Genomic DNA, 20,895 nt, shown 5'->3' on the forward strand with positions numbered 1-20,895 from the left:
TTCCTGAGAAGTCCTGGACCTCTATAGTATAAAGATCTTCTATATATACACTTTCTCTCTCTCTCTCTCTCTCTCTCTCTCTCTCTCTCTCTCTCTCTCTCTCTAATTTGCACACATACATATATATACCTCTCTCCCTTTCTCTATATATATAGTATGAGTATATAACTATATCTATATAAAAATTCTCATATGTATATATATGAATATATATACATATATTTTTATGTATATAAATATACATGAAGGCATAAAATGAAGGCAAGCAGAGAAGGATCTTAAGTTGGATTTGAGGACTTTGTGCTTGCTTTCAAATAATAAAAGCAAAGGGACTGGGCAGTGTCACACTCTATGGACCATTTAGGATGGAGTCCAAGCTAACCCTTAATGCTTCTTAGCTTATTGCTGGCCCGTTTGGCTAGGAAACTTTCCTTTTTTTTTTTTTTATCACCATTAGCTACAAGCTCATTGCTGCCCATTTATTCAACCAATCAGAGAATGGGATCTACTATCTAAATCCCACTTCTTCTGCCCCTTATTCTCTTCTTATCATGGAAAGAAAGGAAGGGACAAGAGAGCGTCATTTTCTCTCTTGGTCTCCTCTCATCTCACTCCCCATTGCTCCAAATGGATTGCTTATTTGCCCACTTCATCCCAAAATATTGAATTGGCCTTGGCCACCAAATCCAAAGATTCTGATTTTTTGGTAGTTTCAAGGATCATGAAAGTCCCATGTGGGAAGAGAAGTTCGATGGATTTAAGATCAGAATTAGACACTGATACAGGAAAACTAAGAAGGATTAGAGCTAGACCAGAAGCTATACAGTTGAAATGTTATTGACCATTTGCCTGAAACCTAATATGCTCTTTTGGAGGGGAGAGAGGTAGAAAGAAAAGGATCATAGGTCTTAAGAGAGCTAGTGACTAACTTAGAAATCATGGAACGGGGAGGGTGAATGCAACTGGATGGCTTATAAGATTGAGAACCAGACCTAGAGATGGGAATTCCTGGGTTCAAACCTGGCCTCAGATACTTCCTAGCTGTGTGACCCTGAGCAAGTTACTTAACCCCCTTGCCTAGCCTAGTGATTCCCAAAGTGGGGGCCCCTGCCCCCTGATGGGTGCTGCAGTGATCCAGAAGAGCAGTGATGGCCGCAGATGCATTTATCTTTCCTATTAATTGCTATTAAAATTTAAAAAATTAATTTCCAGGGGGCTAAGTAATATTTTTTCTGGAAAGGGGGCGGTAGGCCCAAAAAGTTTGGGAACCACTGGCCTAGCCTTTACTACTCTTTTGCCTTGGAACCAATACACAGTATTGAGTCTAAGATGGAAGGTAAGGGTTTAAAAAAAAGAAATCATCTGGTCTCACACCTTCATTTTATAGAAATGTCTTGTCCAAGATTACCCAGGGGTAGAGTTGGGAACTGAAGTCAATTCCCCTGACTCCAAATCCTGTCTTCATTCCATAACTTAACACTGCCTTTCATAGAGTAGATCTTTCTATTTTATTTTACTGAACAGATGGGAGCACCTGTCAGAAAATGTCTATTTTGTTGAAATAGCTCTCTATTTACAGCTAGCTTTTTCAAGAGTGTTACACACATAAAACCTTTGGGTACAGACTATGTTTTAGAGTTTATTTGAAAAAAATTAAATTTTGAAAGTGATTGGATATCACTATGTGACCCTGAGCAAGTCATTTAAATTCTTTCTGCCTCAGTTTCCTCACCTGTAAAGCAGGGATAATAATAACACCTGCTTCTCAGAGTGATGAACATTTTTTACAGCAAATATTTATTATAGCACCTACTATGTGCTACAAAGAAAAAGAATACAAGAATCTTTGTCCTTAAGGGCCTTGCATCCTATTGGAAAAGATACCACACACATATGAAGAATACAAAGAATAATTACAAAGTAAGTGTCAAGTTTTAGGAGTGAGAACATGAGCACCTTTTCAGGCAGAAGGTGGTACTTGTGCTGGATTGAGAAAGAAATGTAGGGTTTAAAAAGAGAGGGAAATGGAGTGAGGCATTCTAAGTATGGGTGATTTCTATACTTGGCTGCCTTTGCTTTTTTCCAAGAAAAGAAATGTCCTGTTTTGCATACATATATTTATTTACTTATTTTATTATTATTTTAAAATAGTAAAACATCCATAGAAGCCTTGGTTCTAATCACATACAAAGGTGAACAATGAGTTCTACCTCCTAGATATGGAGAAGTGCTGCCCTCCTATGGCAAATGAAAGTACAGTAAGGGCAATGATGTTCCTGTTCTGCTATTCATCCTGAATCAATAAGGATTGCAAGTGACAAAAGTGGAAGAGGGCTTTCAGTTGATTTAGTGAGACTAATTCTGGATCAGAAATCAGCTAAGAGAGGAATCTCACAGGATAGAGAAGTTGCCAAAGAATTAGAATCTTCAGATTTTGTGGCAGTAACTACTCCAGTAATGAGTAAGGGCAGGTAAAAAGACCCTTGGATCAAGGGGAAGTGCGATGGAGAGTAGACCTAGAGAGAAAACTATGCTCTCTTGTCCTTTCCTCTCTATCCAGGATCTACAAGTGATCTTCCCAGCTTTGTTTGAAAAGGCCTCCAGTAAATGGGAAATTTGCTGCAGCCCATTCTTATTTGGGGCATTGCTTGGTATTTTTAGTTAATTTTTATCTCATATTGATCCCCAGATCTGTATCTCTGGTACTTCTGCCCATTAGGTCCTCCCAGCTCTGTTTTTTAAGTCCAATTCAAAGAAGTTTAATCCATTTTCATAATAACTCCTGAGTTAATAAATTTAGAGCAGGAAAAATCACTGAGATCCTCTGATTTGATCCCCTTGTTTTACAGATAGGGAAAGTGAGGCATGGGATCATTAAATAATTTACTCAAGGTTATTTTTTAAACTTCAGAACTGAGATTTTGTATCTCTGTCTTAGAGATCTCTGACTCTCAATCCAATATTTTTTCCACTGAACTGTGATGTTGGTCAGGTAACTAGGTGTGTAAAGGATACAGTTTGCTGAATCTGGAGTCAGGATGACCTGAGTTGAAATTTAATTTTAGGCACATTACCAGTATGACACTGGACATATCAATTTAATTATGCCAACCCGAGTTTCCTCAACTATCAAATGGAAATAATAATAGCATCTACCTCCCAGGGTAATTATGAAAATAAGTGGGATATTTGTAAAGCGCTTAGCACAGTGTCTGGTACATAGTAGGCACTTAATAAATGCTTTGTCTTTGTCCTTCCCATACTGTCTTTTCCAGGACAGATTTTCAAATACTTGAAGACAGCTATCATGTCTTCCCTTAAATCTTCTCTTTTCTGGGCTAAAAACATCCAAAGATTTAATTAATTCTTGCAAGGCACAATTTATTTTCCTCTGGTTATTCTCCTCTAAGCAGTTTCTAAGGTCGTCATTATTAAAATATGGCCCACAGAAAGGGACATAATATTCCCGGTGTGGTTTGATATAATTTAAAAATATTTTCTTCTCAGTTATATGTGAAAAACAATATAACATCCCATCATATTCAACTCACATGTGAGCCCTTTGTCTATGTACACTCCTTCTAATTGCCCTAATATTGATAAAGTTCTTAGAAGTTACAAGTAGCATCTTCTCATGTAGGAATGTAAACAGTTTAATCTTATTTAACCCCTTATGATTTCTTTTTTCCTGTTTACCTTTCTAGGTTTCTCTTGAGTCTTGTATTATTTAGTCTTGTGGGTTCAAATTTGACCTCAGACATTTCCTAGCTGTGTGACCCTGTTCTGTCTTAGAACTGATACTTAGTCTCACTTCTAAGAAGGGTTTAAAAATAAGAATGCTTGAAAGTCCTCTATTTCATTAAATACCAATTTTTCCTCTGAAGGAGTATACTTAGTTTTTTTAGGTAGATGATTCTTGGTTGTATTCCTAGCTCCCTTGCCTTCAGGAATATCATATTCCAAGCCCTCTAATACCATAATGTAGAAGCTGCTAAATCTTGGGTTATATTGAGTGATATCTATGATATTGAGTTTTCTTCTTGGCTTCTTAAAATATTTTTTCCTTGACATAGGAGCTCTGAAATTTGGTTTTAATATTCCTGGGAGTTTTAATTTTAGGATCTCTTTCAGGAAGCAATTGGTGAATTATTTGAATTTCTGCTTTAACTTCTATCTCTAGGACATAAGGACAATTTTCTTCAATAACTTCTTAAAACATGATGTTTAGGATTTTTTTTTTAAATCATGACTTTCAGATAGTCCAATAATTCTTAAATTATTTCTCTGGGATTTATTTTCCAAGTCAGTTGTTTTCCCAGTATTTCACATTTCCCTTTATTTATTTATTTATTTATTTGTTTATTTTTTTTTTTTAACTGCTTCTTGATGTCTCATGGAGTTTTAAGTTTTCACTTGCCTGATTTTTATTTTAGGAATTATTTTCTTCAATGAACTTTTGAATCTCCTTTTACATTTGGCCATTTCTATTTTTAAGTAGTTCTTCTCTTCAGTGGATTTCTGTGTTTCTTTTTATATCATTTAGCCTATTATTTATTTTAAGATGTTATTTTCTTCAATTATTTCTATGGCTTCTTTATCAAGCTATTGACTCTTTTTTCATGATTTTCTTGCATCAATGTAATTTCTTTTCCCAATTTTTCCTCACCTTCTCTTACTTGACTTTAAAATTCTTTTTTGAGTCCTTCTAGGAATACTTTCTGGGCATGAGAACAAATAACATTTTTCTTTGAGGCTTTTCATTTAGCTTTTTTTACATCGTTGTCTTCATCTGAGTTTATTTTTGAGCTTATTTTTCAATATAGTAATTTTATATGGTCAGGTTCTTTTTTTTTTTTTTTTTTGCTCATTTCCCCAGCTTATTAATTGACTTTTATTTTTGTGTTAAAGTTGGGTTCTGTTCTTGGGGTGGAGAAGGCACTCTTCCAAGTTTCAGGTTTTTCATGCTTATCTTTTCAAAGTAGGTTCTTGGGTGGATAAGTTTTCAGTTAATCCAAGGTTGCATGCCCTAAGGATATATTTTGTCACCTGTCTCCTACTCTGTGCTTTTGTTCATAAGTGAATCTTTTCTACCCTGTAACTATGTCCAAGGCCCCTGCTCCTGCTAGTGCTCTACCTATGGGGAATGCAACATGGTTCTGCACGGAGTGCCAGCAAAGGTTCATTGTCATTTCCTTCTGACCAGTTGTCTGACTCCATCATTGTCTGTAGAGCTCTTTAAAATACTGCAGCTGATTCAGTTACCACTAAGGTCTATTGCCGGTTTGCTGGGGCAAGGCCTATGCTGGTATGGCTGGCATTAGACTGTGCTCCACTTTCACCCTAGTGAGACAGACCTTTCCTGCTATCATTCTAAGTCAATGCTGGGCAAACTTTTTAAAGAGGGGACCAAAGGAAAGGAAATGCTCATCCGTCAATCTGTTTCTAAGGCAACTCTTTCGAAGTTTCATTGTATTGTATCCTACTCATTGTATTTGTCAGATTAGGAATAATGTCCTGTGGCTGGATAGAATATTTTAGGGGGCTTCATCTGGTCCATAGGCTGTACTTTGCCCATCACTGTTCTAAGTTGTATTATGTAGGAAAATTGTTTCATCCTGTCTTTTTGTTAGTTCTGTAGCTTCAGAATTAGTTCTGAAGTTTTATTTTAATATTTGGAGAGGAATTGGGGAGAGTTCAGGTGAGTCTTCCTTTACTCTGCCATCTTCTGGGGCAATTAATTCAACATTTTTTGAAACTTAAAAGTTTTTAGATGTTCTGAATGTAAAAAGCACCAAATGAACAAAATATTTCTATATGTGAAATAGAATTACATACAGTTTTTTCTTTTTAAACCTATACGTTCAGCGTATAATTTTCAAAGCTGTTCTGTTTGTCTTGACTTCTAGCCTTCTGTTCTTTTATGCTTAAAAAACAACAGCAACAACTTAATTTTAAAAATTCTGTACTTAATGATTATCAAAGAAGAGAACTTTTTGATATGACAAGTAGCTGTTTCTTTTGCATTTAGCTTACCTTAAAAATGATTTTTAAAAGTATATGATATGTGTGACCCTGGGCAAGTCACTTGACCCCCATTGCCCACCCTTACCAATCTTCCACCTATGAGACAATACACCAAAGTACAAGGGTTTAAAAAAATAAAAATAAAAATAAAAAAGTATATGATAAAATACAACACATTAACTTTCAAAGCTGTCCTATTTGTCTGTTAACAAACTTGTCTTAAGAACCCTCATCACTTTCATTCCTCAACTAAAGCCTTACTCTCATGTCTCATGGTGGCATGGAGGTTACCCTAGGGCCTTATTCTAGGTCCTTGGTTTTTTTTTTTTTTTTTTGTGAAGGTAACTTTTGGCAGTTTGATGAAGCCTAAGGACTTTTTTTCAGAAGCATGTATTTAAATGTATAAAATAAAACATATGAATTTTAAAAGGAAGCCAATTATATTGAAATAATATCTATTAATCTATTTTTAAAAATTCCCTGAACCCAAATTAAGAAGCCTTGACAGAGGTTCTCTTAGGCATATGATCTGTCTGGTTCTATAAAACTGGAGATATTTCAAATTCAGATTTGGCAATGGACAATATACTTAATGTGCTAATATTACTAACTTGTTATAGTTAAGTTCAGAAAAGTAGCATTGTGGGGTTTATTACAGAATGAAGAGATTTTTTGAACATAGCAACCTTCAATGACTGTCTGCCAAATCAGAATGAGGTTGTTATCTACCTCCATGGAGGGGAAACCCACAGTGACAAAATTACACACACACACACACACACACACACAATCCTGAAATTCCAGGTTAAATATGCTTTTAGGGTTTACTGGAGATAGAGATCCCTAGAAGGATTCATAGAGCTAGAAATCTTTTTTTTTTTTATCAGTTATAGAATAGAGGAGTCAGATTGGCTGAGGCTCCCAAAGAAAGAAAATTCAGTGACTTGCTTAGGGGCATACAGCTAGTGTCTGAGGCAGGATTTGATTTTATTCTTCATGAATTCACTAGCTAAGTATTCTGTGTGAAGTACTGTGCTGTGTTTTGTGGAACCTAGAGAGATATGGAAGATATAAAGTTTCCAGCCTAATTGACAATAATAAAGATGACAGATCAATGCAATAAAAGCAGTGTGTGATGAATGTTACTAAATGTACAGAAAATGGAGTTTCTTTCAGAGGGGAGAGAGAGAGTATTTCTAGCTGTATAAATTATTTAGGAAAGGCAAAAAAGAGGAGGGAGAGTTTGAGTTGGACTTTGAACAATGGGGTAGGAATTCACTAGGTGGAGAAAGTGTCTCATGAAGGAAACTACATGAATAAAGGCATTGAGGTAGGGAAGTATGAATTGTGTTTGGGGAAGAATGGACCAATTAAGTTTGGAATATAGCTTTTATATAGGCAAGTAATGGAAAATGAGGCTGAAAGAGGTAGGTTGGGAATGGACTGTAGGGAGCCTTGAATATCAGGCTAGGGAATTTGGTTTTTTACAGACTAAATGGGGACTAACGAAAGGTTTTTGAGCAGGGAATGGTGATCCAAATGATGCTTTAGGAGATTAATCTAAAAGTGGTGTAGAGGCTAGATAAGAGTAGGTATGGATAGAATGACTATCCAGGAGGGCATAGATACTGCTCAAGAGTCAGCTGATACAGGATTATGCATTAGACTTCCTGAGTTCCAGTCTAAGAAAATCTAGTTGTTCCCTCAAAATAAACTTATTAAGCATATCTTCCACAAAGTCCTAGATTTGAAATTCCTTCCCTAAAATTTAATAAATTTTGATGCCTGACTGTAATAACTAACCAACAATAAAGTTATACTTCTGTAGGCCAGAAGTCTATTTTATTTTTTTTAAAAATGTATACACATATATGTTATTATATCACATAATATGGAACATAACAGTAATAAAATACATACCATTTGTTATAAATATGATATAATAAACATGCTTATCCAAGAGAAACAAATGTTCACATGTGTATTATCCAAAAATCTGTTTTATTCTTTTTTCTTTCCTCCCTATCAATTCTTCCTCGTCACCAAGAAGGCAAGCCATATGATATGGGTCATACATATATTATCATATAATACATATTTCCTATTCATCATGTTGTGAAACAATACATGTACCGCTTATACTAGAAAAAAATTCATGGAGGAAATCAAGTGAAGAATGGGATATTTTAGTCTGCATTTAGACTCCATCTGCTTCTTCTATGGTGGCGGGTGTCATTTCTTATCCTGAGCCCTTTCTGAGTTGTCCTGGATCCCTGCTTTGTTGATAATAGTTGCCATTCACAGTCGATCATCGGACATTTTTGTTGTTACTATGTACACTGTTCTCCTGGTTCTTCTATAGATTCAGAAGTTATTAAACTGAAATTATGAGGGGTCGTACTAGGTGATTCTTAAGGTCCTTTTTAGTTCTAAATCCATGATCTTATAATTGAGCCAGGCTGGCATTCTTCCCAATGTTGCCATCTGACATCTTTGCAATTTATCAGTGTGACCTAGAAGAGACTTTGATTTTAAGCAAAGCAGCAGGTCTGGGTTGGAATATGATCATTTTAAATGCTGTAGAAGTTTCAGCACCATGAGCCAATTTGACTTTTAGAATTTAAGGCTGAGAATGCTTGCTTATACTCATTTAATATGTCAATTCTTCTATTAGCTTAAGAGATTCACCTAGGCTTAACTTAACTTCTTGTGTCCCAGCGATCCTTGCAAACTCTTGTCAGAAATATTGTGACTCTTTCCTCTCTCTAACTCTCACTTGCTCCAAAGCCATTCAAATGCCAAGGCTTCTGGATATGACCTACACAGGATCTCTCACATCAGTCCCTATAGCAGGCTTCAGCAACCTTTTTGGCCATGAGAGCCATAAATGCCACATTTTTTTAAAATGTAATTTCGTGAGAGCCGTACAGTGCTCACAGTGTGCAGCTCCTGTAACAGTGCCTGAAAAAAAATGGACTTTATGGCTCCTGCAGAAAGAGCCATATCTGGCCCTCAAAAGAGCCAGATATGGCTCGAGAGCCATACGTTGCAAACCCCTGCCCTATAGTATCTTTTCCTCCTCTCACAGGTGTACCGCCTTAGTTCAGCCTTCATCACCTCACACCTAGAGGTTGTTGCTATTTTATTGGTTTCCCTACCTCCAGCCTCTCTCCTCTTCAGTCTCCTCTCCCTCCACACAGCCATCCCATGCTGTTAAATGATGTTAAATGTTTAACAATGGACTCTCTGATACACTTTTAAAAAACCCTAATCTTACCTTCCATCTTAGAATCAACACTGTATATTGGTTCCAAATTAGAAGAGTGACAAGGGCTAGGAAATGGGAATAAGTCATTTGCTCAGGGTCACACAGTTTAGGATATGTCTGAGAGCAGATTTGAACTCAGGATTTCCTGCCTCTTGGCCCTGCCTCTCAATCTATTGAGCCACCTAACTGCCCATTTTCTGAAATACTTTTAAGTTTAATTTGGATTACCAACATTTTGTACATCGTTTTCTTAAGCCTAGGCAATTAAGAAAACAATAAATCAAGTCCTGATTTCTAGCATACATTCTCATACTAAAAATTAAACACTTGGTATAATCCTGTCTGGGCTAGTTGCTGCACACCCCTGACTGCTATCCCTATAATCTTCCTAAAGGCACAGATCTAGGTCATTCCCTTCACGAAAAACTTTCAGGGACTCTCCATTTGCTGTAGGCTTAAAATACATACTCAATCTGACATTTAAGACCCATCACATTCTGTTTCCCACCTATATTTCCAGTCTTAATTCACATTAATGCATTTTTTTGAAATTTGAATTATAATCAAATCGGATGACTAATTGTTCCTCCAAATCAAAACCTTAAGATTCCGTGCTTCAGAACAAGGTACGTCCCCATGCCTAGAATGCTCTTCTCATATTGCCCCTCAAAATATTATCTTTTTTTTCTTTTTTAAGATTAAGTTCAGTTTCTACCTCCCCTTTGAAGCCTTCCCTGATTCTCTCCCACCTCCCACTCTCACTGTGCTGCTAATATGTTCACCCACTCAAATGCTCCTCTTAGAATAAATGTATATTGTGTCCTGCCAAAAGGACATAAAATTTTTGGAGGTTGGAGATATTTTATTTCTGCCATTCTACTCCTAGTGACTAGTAACATTCCTTATACATAGTAGATTAAAAATGGCAAATTGCTGATGAATTCAAACAAAACATTGCAAGCTGTCTGAGTGCTCGATGTAATGTTCTTCTTTCCCTCTTTTATAGGTGGTGGAGAAGAATGCAGAACCAGAGACGACTCTGTTATCCTATCTGAGAAGAAAATGTATCCCTGAAGCTTGAGGAGGAAAAGGCTTAACCTTTAGAGAGTAACCAGTGGGGAGGGGGGAGAAAGTATGGGGTATGGGGTGAGACCAGAACCCTAGTCCCAATCTACTATTGACTAGCTATGTGACCTTGAGCAAACCATAATCTCTTTGTTTCTGTCTTTTGGAAAATGGCCAGCTATGTGGTGAGAAGGCCAGTTTGAGGGAACTTAGATTGGACTGGATGACCTCTAAAGTCTTTTTAGTTCACATCTTCTATGATTTCATGGGTGTAAAAGTTTAAATTTGGGATCTTCAAGTTAATAGATCAGAAAGGGTACCTCCTTTAGCCTTTGTTCACTTCACAAAGAAGTGAACCTCTCTGTAGAAGAACCTTTTTTGTGAACTTTGGTTTAGCAATAAGCATGTCTCCCATCCTAGTTCAGAATGATAGAAATATCACGACTGAAATGGGGTAGAAGGGCAACATCGAGCCTGTCACCTGTCTAGATGAGCAGATACTGGGAGGACTTAGAATTATTTTGTAGGTTTGGGCTACCCCAGGGGACAACCCAAGTGGGGATGTGGGATAATCTATAACTTTGGCTCTTTTAGAAATGAGGACAGTGAAGGAAGGAACAGTAGCACTTTCAATTCCTAGAGTCATGCAGTCATCTGCCATCCTGGGGATTTGTTCTGATTTTATAGGCCTCCTCTAATGATTCCTGCTCCCCTCCCCATTGCATGCGTAGGGGAATTCAAGGCTGCTGAGAGGATCAAATAAAATAATAATTATAAAGCACCTAGCACAGCACCTGGCACATTTTTGTTCATTCACTTCAGTAGTGTCTGACTCGTCATGACCCCATTTGAAGTTTTCTTGGCAAAGATACTTTTCTATTTCCTTTTCCAGCTCAATTTACAGATGAGGAACTAAAGCAAACAGGGTTAAGTAATTGGCCCAGGGTTACACAGCTAGTAAGTGCCTGAGGCCAGATTTGAACTCAGAAAAAAAGTCTTCCTGACTTCAGGCCTAGCATGGTAACCATTGTGTAACTCAGGCACATAGTAAGTACAATACAAAAATTAGTTGTTATTATTATTATTATGTAAATTATGTATGTATACATATATATTTAGTAAGACCTAGAATTATATCAATATGGAGATCTCCACAAGAGGAACTCCATTTACACATCCAGACCAGTGCCTTCTCTTGGAAGAAGGACATTGGAAACTGGGCAGAGAAAGAATCAGCTTATACCCTTTTGTATGCTAAGTTTCAAGGGCTACGACTATAGGTGAGCCAGCCTCCTTATCAGTGTGTGCTGGGCATATTACCTTGGGTGAGGTGGGCACATCTCAAAGATTTCAGTGCTACTTAAGTCTCTTTTAGCTCCAAGTCTATGAACCTATGATGATTATTATTGGAATCATCCAAACTTCATGTGTAGGGATGCTAGAGAACACGTGTAGGGTCTGGAGAGATTGTTCAGTGTCCCACAAGACGGGTTGGGGAAATTTTCTCTTTCCATTTCCTCCTTTATGAAATAGGGATGGACCTTTCTCTGCACATTACAGAAATAGTGAATCATCCCCAATTAACAATGAGAATATTAACAAGGAGCTTTGACTCTCTCCCTTTCCTGTAAGAGGAAAGAGAGGGCACTTATAAATGTAGCATCACAACCTTGTTACCTGGGTGGAGGACTCTTCATGTGGTTATTCTGTTCAAGCACGTCCAGAGCTGAGTAACAAAAAGTATTCCTTTACATTGGATCCCTTTTCCTTAACTCTTGCACTCCCAGTGGGGTTAAGTGGGACCAAGCTTGGCTGTGGAGAAGGTGGCTGTGGGGCCTGCACAGTGATGCTATCCAAGTTTGATCGACTCCAGAATAAAATTGTGTATCCTTTGTTGGTTGATATGACTGCCAGGATCCAAGGCATATGATCTCATGTATGTGCTTGTTCATGATAGAAAAGGGAAACCAGAATGAAAAAGGGTCTCAAGATTGTGATATTACCCATAAACAAGGATTGATTCAAACTTGGGATGTTTAGCTTGGAGAAGAGAATATGATGTGTGTGGAGGGGGAAGGTGGAGGCAGACTTGAGAGTTATATTCAAACATTTGAAGGATAGTCATAAGAAAGAGGAGTTAGGCTTATTATCTTTGGTTCTGAGGAAATTACTAGGAGCAATAGATAGAAGTTACAAATAAACATACTTAGCCTTGATTTAAGGAAAAGCTTCCCAATTAAAAAAAAATTAGAGTGCTCCCAAAGTGGAAGGAATTGCCTCGGGAGATACTAGGTTCTCTCTTTCTATATGGTTGCTGAGCTCCTTCCAATTCTGGGATCCTGTGATTGTGACAGGTTATTTCTGGTTAAATATGATCTTTTAAAAGGGAAAATAATGAAGGAAGGAAAGAAAAAAATTAAGGAAATAATTAATGAAAAAGCAAAAAAGAGGGATGGGGAAGAAAAAGGAAGGAAGAAGGGGAAAAGAAATGAAAATATGGAGGGAAAGAGAGAGAAAGATGGAGGGAGATTGAGGAGAGATGGAGAAAGAAGAGAGAGATAGAGGCAGAGAAAGAAAGAGGGAAAGGAAGATGGAGAAGGGAAGGAGAGAGAAAGAGAGAGAGAGAGAGAGAGAGAGAGAGAGAGAGAGAGAGAGAATATATGATGTGATACCATGAAATATGAGGATCTGTATTGTATGTTCAGATCTTACCTCAGACTCTTATTAATTTGTGTGATCCTGGGCAAGTCATATAATGTCACTGGACTCAGTTTCTTCATCTGTACAATGAAGGAAATGGACTAAACAGCTTTTGAGGTCCTTTCTAGGTCTGGATATCTTATCCTTTACTCGAGTTTCCAGCCACTTTTCTGCCAATGCCTGTCTGGCACCCATCTGCTCCCTACATCATGTTGCTGTGACAACTGTGGAAGGAATAGGAAGCACCAAAACCAGGTTGCATCCTGTGCAGGTGAGTTGAGCTGGTTCTGAGGCTGGTGAAGCAGAGAAAAGGAGTAGGGCTCTTTGTCCCCAGAAGTTCTGTAGAGAGTCACACCCTGGTCTCGTGACTTCACAGATTCTCCTTGTTAGAAAACAGTTCAGAGGTCCTCTAGCCCACACCACGTCTCTTAAAAAGGAAGTTCTTTAGTAAAATCAAGCCTAACTGCTTTTCAAACATTGTAGTTCTGATTTCTGATGTTTACACTACTGGGATGTTTACAAAATAGAGAAAGTCCTACCTATGACTCTAGTTGTTTCCTGTGGGGTCTATAAGTCCAAAGGGAGTCATGCCTGAGTCCAATTTTCCTATGGAATAGATTACTACAAAACCATGCAGGCATCACATTTTGATAGGAGAAAAAAAGATAGAAATACTGAGAAGGGAAGACAATCAATATTTATTAAGTGTCTACTATGTGCTAGGTATTGTGCTAAGCATTGGCAACGATGTCTTTTCTCTCTTCTGTTCATGATAGCTCTGGGCAGTGAGGCTTCCTGTTATGACTTTATTTTCTGAACCCCAAATTGGGATACATGGAAGTCAGAAGAAGCAATATATGGGAACTCTCAAGGTCTCACTGAAGAACTTTAATATAGATTATCAAACATGGGAGAAAGTGGCACAGGACCATCTAGCATGGTGTGCCACTCATCAAAGAAAGTGCTGGGCTCTATGAAAAAAGCAGAATAACTCAAAAGAAATGCAAGATGCACAAATTTAGAGACATCTCCATTCCAAATGTTCATGCTTACCTAAAGTAGAATCTTCTGAACTTATAGTGGTCTGATCAGCCACAGACCAATATGCTGTACATTGACCCAGACATAGTGATATAATTTTGGTCTTCTTTGAAAATGAAGGACTACAACCAACCAACACAGAGGAGAAGAAAGTTTAAGAAGTCTGGAATGGGTCTAGGATTTTGAAGAGCCTAAGAAAAGATTTTATATTTGATAGTAGCAGTAATAGGGACTCTCTAGAGTTCAGTAAGTAAATTTGTACTTTAGAAGTATGACCTTGGCAGCTGAGTGGAGCATAGATTAGAGCATGAGGAAGGATGAAAGCAAAATACTTTTGATGAGGACCAAAAGAAGGTTGCTAGCAGTCAGGATGATTGAGGAAGGCTTCCTGGTTGATGTGGCATTTGATGTGAATTTTAATCATAACGACTAGCATTTACCTAGTGCTTTAAGGTTTGTGAAGCTCTATTTTATTTGATCTTTATGACAACCTTGGGAGGTAGGTGCTATTATTTTCTGCAATTTATAGAAGAGAAAATGGAAGTAGACAAAATTAAGTGACTTGCCCAGGGTAGTGTAGCTAGTATCTGAGGCCCAATCCTCCATCCATCTATCCATCTCTATCATCTGTCTATCTATCTATCTATCTATCTATCTATCTATCTATCTATCTATCTATCTATCTATCTATCTCTATATCTATCTATCTATCTATCTATCTATCTATCTATCTATCTATCTATCTATCTATCTATCCGTGTGTGTGNATCTATCTATCTATCTATCTATCTATCTATCTATCTATCTATCTATCCTTCTGGTATGCATTAAGTTGGAGTGTATATGGTATTCAGGGAGAGCTAGCATCTCTGGTCTGAAGGCTTACTGAACCCTTATCAGAGCTCCTTATCCACTTTGGGTGTCTACCTGTCACTCAACTCTTACCTGCATGTGCAGTGACATCATCTCAGTAAAACCATCTTGGCAGATGGGATAAACCAATGGTTGGCAACCTTTTTGGCCATGAGAGCCATAAACGCCTGCGGAAGGAGGAGGATGGAGGCAGAAGGTGCTGGAATATGGGGCGGGGATTAAAGGGCCCCCTGGGGCACATCCTGGGGCTCTGCCTGGACTGGCTGGTCGGGAGGTGGAGCCAGGTATGGCTCGAGAGCCATATGTTGCTGACCCCTGGGATAAACAAATCAGGTTGAGAGGAACAAATGTACCACAACCCAGTTTGTGAGTTAGGATGAATTAGGGTCTATTCCAAGCATGTGAAGGTTTCCCCCAGCAGAATAGGTAGATGAGAATGATTTATTCCAAGGGCCATGAAGGCAGCTTCAGCCTGCTATGGAGTGCTTAAGACTTGGTCAGACACTGACGACACCAAGGTCATCCACTGCATCCCAGGCCATCACTAGTCATTTTGATTTTTTTCTTGCCACTGGACTTTGATGACTATGGAAGATAGAATGAGGCTGATGACTGTGCAATTCTGCCTCATTTAAATCCAATTCATGTGCAAATCAAGACATCATCTGTGGTATCACTGGTTGTCTTCAAAAATGTAGTATGAACAACAACGACACATCTAATTATTTACATGTTATTTACTTGATTAGAACTCCTTGAACTCAGGGACCTATTTTGTCTTTTTTTTTTTTGCATCCCTGATAGTTACACAGATTCTGATACACAGTTAATAATTAATACATGCTTGTTAACTGCTTGACTCCTGGCAGCTAATTAAGGACCTGAATGCACCTTATTTTACCTATCATCCTCCATTTTCCCTTTGACCTCTGGTTTTGTGGCCAATATCCTTCCAGGAGGCTTTATTCTTTGGGCTTGCCACTGACTCACAGAATGGTTCTGAGGGTGTTGCTTCACTTCCTGATATCTTGGTTTCTTTAACAGTGAAAACAACACACCATTTACTTGCTTGACTTGTCCAATTGATATAAGGACTAATGAATGCTTCTTCTTGCTTTGAAACCAAAGATGAAAGGTGGAATTAAAAGCCTTATCCTGATAATCTGCATAATAATCATTCTCAAACAGAAAAACAGATCCTTATTCCTAGATGACTGACAATTTCAGGTACTGAATACCATATTTGGTTAAATTCTTCTTTTACTGATCCTTACCAATAATGTTGTTTCTCTTTGTAATAGGGGACCAACAGGGATTTCCTAGAAATAAGTTTTCAAAAAATGTTGTAACTGTCTAATTCAGTGATGGGCAAACTTTTTAAAGAGGAGCCAAAGGAAAGAAAATGCTCATCTGTCAGTCTGCTTCTAAGGCAACTCTTTCGAAGTTTCATTGTATTGTATCCTACTCATTGTACTCATCAGATTAGGAATAATGTGGAGCTGCCACATAGAACATTTTAGGGGGCCACATCTGGCCCGCAGGCCGTAGTTTGCCCATTACTGGTAATTCATGTTGTATCAGGGTAAATATCGGTTCCCTTGACCATCACCCCATCTCTACAACTTCCTCCATTTAGGTGCTTTAAGAGATAGGTTTATGGTGTGTTCATGGAGGGCTAGCACCTCTGGTATGAGGGCTCAGTGAGTACTTTTTAGAGCTAGAAAAACAGAGTTAATTGACTTGCCCAAGGTCACACAGCTGGTAAGTGTCTGAGGTCAGATTTGAACCTAGGTCCTCCAACTCCAGGCCTGGCTTTCTAGCCACCGAATCACCTAGCTGCTCCTCTGTGATTTTGTAGTAGGAATAACTAAGAAACTGATGATTTTACTAGTCCCTTAAAGCTATTATTGTTCACCAGATGTCTGTATTTGTTTCTTATTCCCCTAATGGACTTTATATAATCTCCATGAAGTCAGGCACTCCATCTTATCTAAACTTTGTACTTCTTCCAGTGCTCTGCCTATGGCACATTCATAATAAATTCTGTTGGCTGAATGAATGCCTTTGCTTGAGTCCCTTGAGTCAGCCTTGGGATGGGGCAGCTGGTTCAGCAATTTGTGCCTTCTGTTTTAGGAAAGAATATACAAAAGTCATGGCTCCCAGTGTGGCTTCTGCACTCCTGGCATTGTCATGAGCATGTACACTCTGCTCCGGAACAACCCTGAGCCCACGGTGGAGGAGATTGAGAATGCTTTCCAAGGTTTGTCCCCCATTCACACGCCCACAACAGTCCAGAGAAGTACCATGGAGGATTATAGGGAGCTGGAGATTCTGCACACGCACATAGAAAGTCCTGAGGTTGGGGGTAAGACCTAGGCTAGTCTTTTAAAATGAGTAAGTGCTGGGAGAAGAAAAACAGAAGATGCAGCCATTTGGAAGAAGGAGAAAATTTAGGCAGAATGTAGAGTTTTCGTCAATGAAGATTAGCCTCATTCTGCTTGATTTCATAGGAACAGTGTGTGGAAGCTGTAAGAAAGGAACATTCAGGCTTGATCCTTGAGTAGTTTGCATTTCTTTCTCCAGCTCATTTTAAAGATGAGGAAACGGAGGCAAAAAAGTTAAATGACTTGTCTAGGGTCATAGAGCTGAGTGTCTGAGGCCAGATTTGAATTCAGGAAGATGACTCGTCCTGACTGCAGGCCCAGTACTATGTCCACTATGCCAGCTAGTTGTCCCTGATACAGTTAGCCAGAACTGGAATGGACAGCCTCAGGAAGTGGGAGGTTCCCTCTGACTTGGAGATCCTCAGACAATGGCTGATTGGTTTGGTTTCACTTATTTGTTGGTCTTAATGACCTCTGTGGTCCCTTTTGACTCTGAGTCCCATGATAGATATTCTGAGCATTTGTCAGATTTAGCATTTTTATCTATTTCTAAATCTGGGATTGGATAATGTCCAAAGACATCAACCTGAGCGATGAAAAAACCAAACCTTTGAATCCACTTTCTTTATGATTCTTTGCATTACTGAGCATTACCATTGACACACATCTCTGCTTTTTTTTTTTAACCCCACAGGGAACCTGTGCCGTTGTACAGGCTACAGACCCATCCTGCAGGGCTTCAGGACATTTGCCAGGGTGAGTGACACTGGCCAGCTGCTACTCCAGTTCTTGGCATCGGGAGGGGACGGCTGACACAAATTCAAAGTTGCAACAGGTTAATCAGGTTCAATTAACTGACTGTCTCCCAAGCCTACTTGGAATAATCTGAATTTCACCTTTGTTTCTGGGAAACCCTCAGTTCCCCTCTAGTCTCAGTTCAAGTGCCACCTTTGACAAGTGATCTTTTCCTTGATTCTCTGTTATGGGTGCTCTTCATCCCTTCAAATTCCTTTTTATTTATTTTTACATACGTAAACACGTTTTATTTACTTACCTGTTTTCATATTGTCCTTCCTAAGTAGAAAGTAAGTTCTTTGAGGGCAGGGCCTATTTAATTTGTGTGTGTTTTTTCTTTTTATCCCTAGTGCTTACCATAGTGTCCAGGACCTAGTTTTGGTAGTTGCTATTTCGTCGTTTGGCTATGTTCAACTCTTTGTGACTCCTTGGACCATAGCTACCCATATAGAATTTTCTTAGGAAGGATACTAGGCTGGGTTTTGCCATTTTTTCTTCTTCTGTGGATCCATTTTTCAGGCGATTGGAGATATTAATGGACTTGCCTAGGGTCACAGAGTTAGGAAGTATCTGAGGCTGGTTTTCTACTCAGGTCTTCTTGACTCTGGGTCTAGTACTCTAACCGCTGTGTCTGGTAGGCACTTAAAAATACGTGTGGAATTGAATAGTTGACCATGGCCAGGCTATTTAATTTTCCTAAGTCTCAGTTTTCTCAATTGTAAAACTGAGATGAATAATATTTCTACTCTATATGTCCCAGAGCTGTTATGAGGGAAATGTTTTATAAAACATAACCCAATAGCAATGAGGTGTTAATTGTTGATTGTGATAAACCTGACACCTGCTGAATTCAGTGCTCTAACTAAGGCTTCTGATGCTGGGGCAAGTTCAGTTGAGTGAGGAGGCTTAGTAAACATTCCTATATATGGCTCAGGTAGACTAGATGAGTAAAATTCTTCATCTTTGGTCCCCTGTAACAATGGTTTATCATTGCCTTGATCAGAGTTCTAAATCTTTTCAAGTTGTTTTTCTCTATAATGTTCTCATCTATAAATTATTCTCCTGGTTTGGCTCACTCATAAAGTATTTCCCAATTCTAGCTAAGTTTTTGGTGAGTCCAGGATCTTAGAATTAGGGTTGGGGAGCACCTTAGAGATCATCTAATCCACCCTTCTCAGTTTTCAGATGAGGAAACTAAGATTTTCAGTATTGGCACAACTTCTCCACAAAGGTGACAAGTAACAGGTGAGATTCAGGTTCTTGGGACTCCCAAAGCCCAGGGCTGTTTTCAGCCCATCACACTGAGCTGCTCTGTTGCCAGCCCAATACAGGGAAGTGTTCCTGTTACAGAAGAGTGCGGGTTTTTCCCCCCATGTGGGCCAATTAAGGTGTGTTCTGAGATGGTTCCTGGAAGAGGAAGAATGTCTAAGAAATGAATGCAGGCTTTACCTTTCCTTAGAACTCAACAAGACCAGCCAGGTTTCTAGGTGCTGTAAATGGCCCTGATTAATGATTCAACTAAACTCAGCATGCGTGCATGATTGGCCCCATGTGAGATATATAAGACAGGTTATTAAGAATCATTCCTTTTCCCTAAATCAGTGGCTCTTGTATCACTGTGGCAATATATGCTGTTATTTTGAGAAACACAGATCATATGGATTAATTTTATACGATTCCCCTACTCCAAAAAAACAAACTATAGCAGGTAGCAAAGATGGAGCTGAACTCTAACTAGTCATTCTAGCAGGCAGGACAAATTGGTGATGGGGTGGGGAGATTCAGCACACTGACGTTAGCTTGCCCTGATAGGGTACAGGCAGTAGCACTGGGAAAGGAAGTTTTTTCCTCTGAAAATCCAGCCATAGAATCAGTGGCCCAGCAGAGGTGACTAGCAATAACAGGCAGATATGCGTCTTTGAGTGAAGATGGTGGAGAAAGGTGGGTCCTGGGCCCAAGGCATGACCATAAGAGTGGCCTAAAATAGTGGATGGGGACAAAGAACTTGAATATTCTCTCTACACAAGTTAACATCCTGGGGAGAAGCCCTCAATTACTTAACCCACTTATAAATCTAAGAGTGGGGCTAGTCAGGATTTTCTTGCCTTAATTTCCCAGAGTTCACCCATTTTCCATAATTTTTGTGTCCTTGAGTTGATTTAGATTCTAAATAGAAGTTAAATATTAATCTCAGGAATCAATGTGTTGAATCTGCAGGAGGTAGGAATTTTTAAAAAGTTGGGAATCACGAAATGTCAGAATTAGAAGGGAACTTTGATCCCTTAGCTAACACCTATCCCTGCTCCCACTCCACAAACTTAAAAACAAAATAAAACAAAAATATGAGGAAATAGACTCAAAGAGATGAAGAGACTAAAAAAATAAAGGTCACAAAATGGAACTGAGCCTGGATCCCAGATCTTCTTAATCTGAGTCCAAATGCCTCTCCGTCCCCTCTATCCCAAAGGCCACTATTGACATGTTTCAGTCCCTGATGAAGTGTATTATTTAGTCTCTGATCAGAAGCAAGTTTTGACCATTTGACTATAAATCTATGGCTTCTTGTCCTATTCTCAAGCCCTTTGATTGCTTTTCTTCTAAGGTCAAACCAAGCTTACCCTTGTACTAGAGGATATAGGCAATGTGATGGATATGGAATCAAATCCTGATTTTGATAGGTATTAGCTTTGTGACCAGCATCAAGTTACTTGATTTCTGTGCTCTATAAAATTAGGAATGAGAACA

At 38.6% G+C, this 20,895-nt stretch overlaps 1 protein-coding gene across 1 annotated transcript in view; it reads left to right on the forward strand.

Moving 5' to 3' along the window:
- The window catches only part of XDH (xanthine dehydrogenase), a 77,851-nt gene that overhangs the window by 1,233 nt on the left and 55,723 nt on the right, over nucleotides 1-20,895 (forward strand). The window contains exons 2-6 of the mRNA XM_044659590.1: nucleotides 10,299-10,356; nucleotides 12,145-12,241; nucleotides 13,220-13,328; nucleotides 17,105-17,231; nucleotides 18,050-18,111. Of these exons, the coding sequence (XP_044515525.1) occupies nucleotides 10,299-10,356; nucleotides 12,145-12,241; nucleotides 13,220-13,328; nucleotides 17,105-17,231; nucleotides 18,050-18,111 (453 nt within the window). The remainder of the gene's footprint in view (nucleotides 1-10,298; nucleotides 10,357-12,144; nucleotides 12,242-13,219; nucleotides 13,329-17,104; nucleotides 17,232-18,049; nucleotides 18,112-20,895) is intronic.

This window comes from Gracilinanus agilis, chromosome 2 (assembly GCF_016433145.1).
Source record: "Gracilinanus agilis isolate LMUSP501 chromosome 2, AgileGrace, whole genome shotgun sequence".
Classification (NCBI taxonomy): domain Eukaryota; kingdom Metazoa; phylum Chordata; class Mammalia; order Didelphimorphia; family Didelphidae; genus Gracilinanus; species Gracilinanus agilis.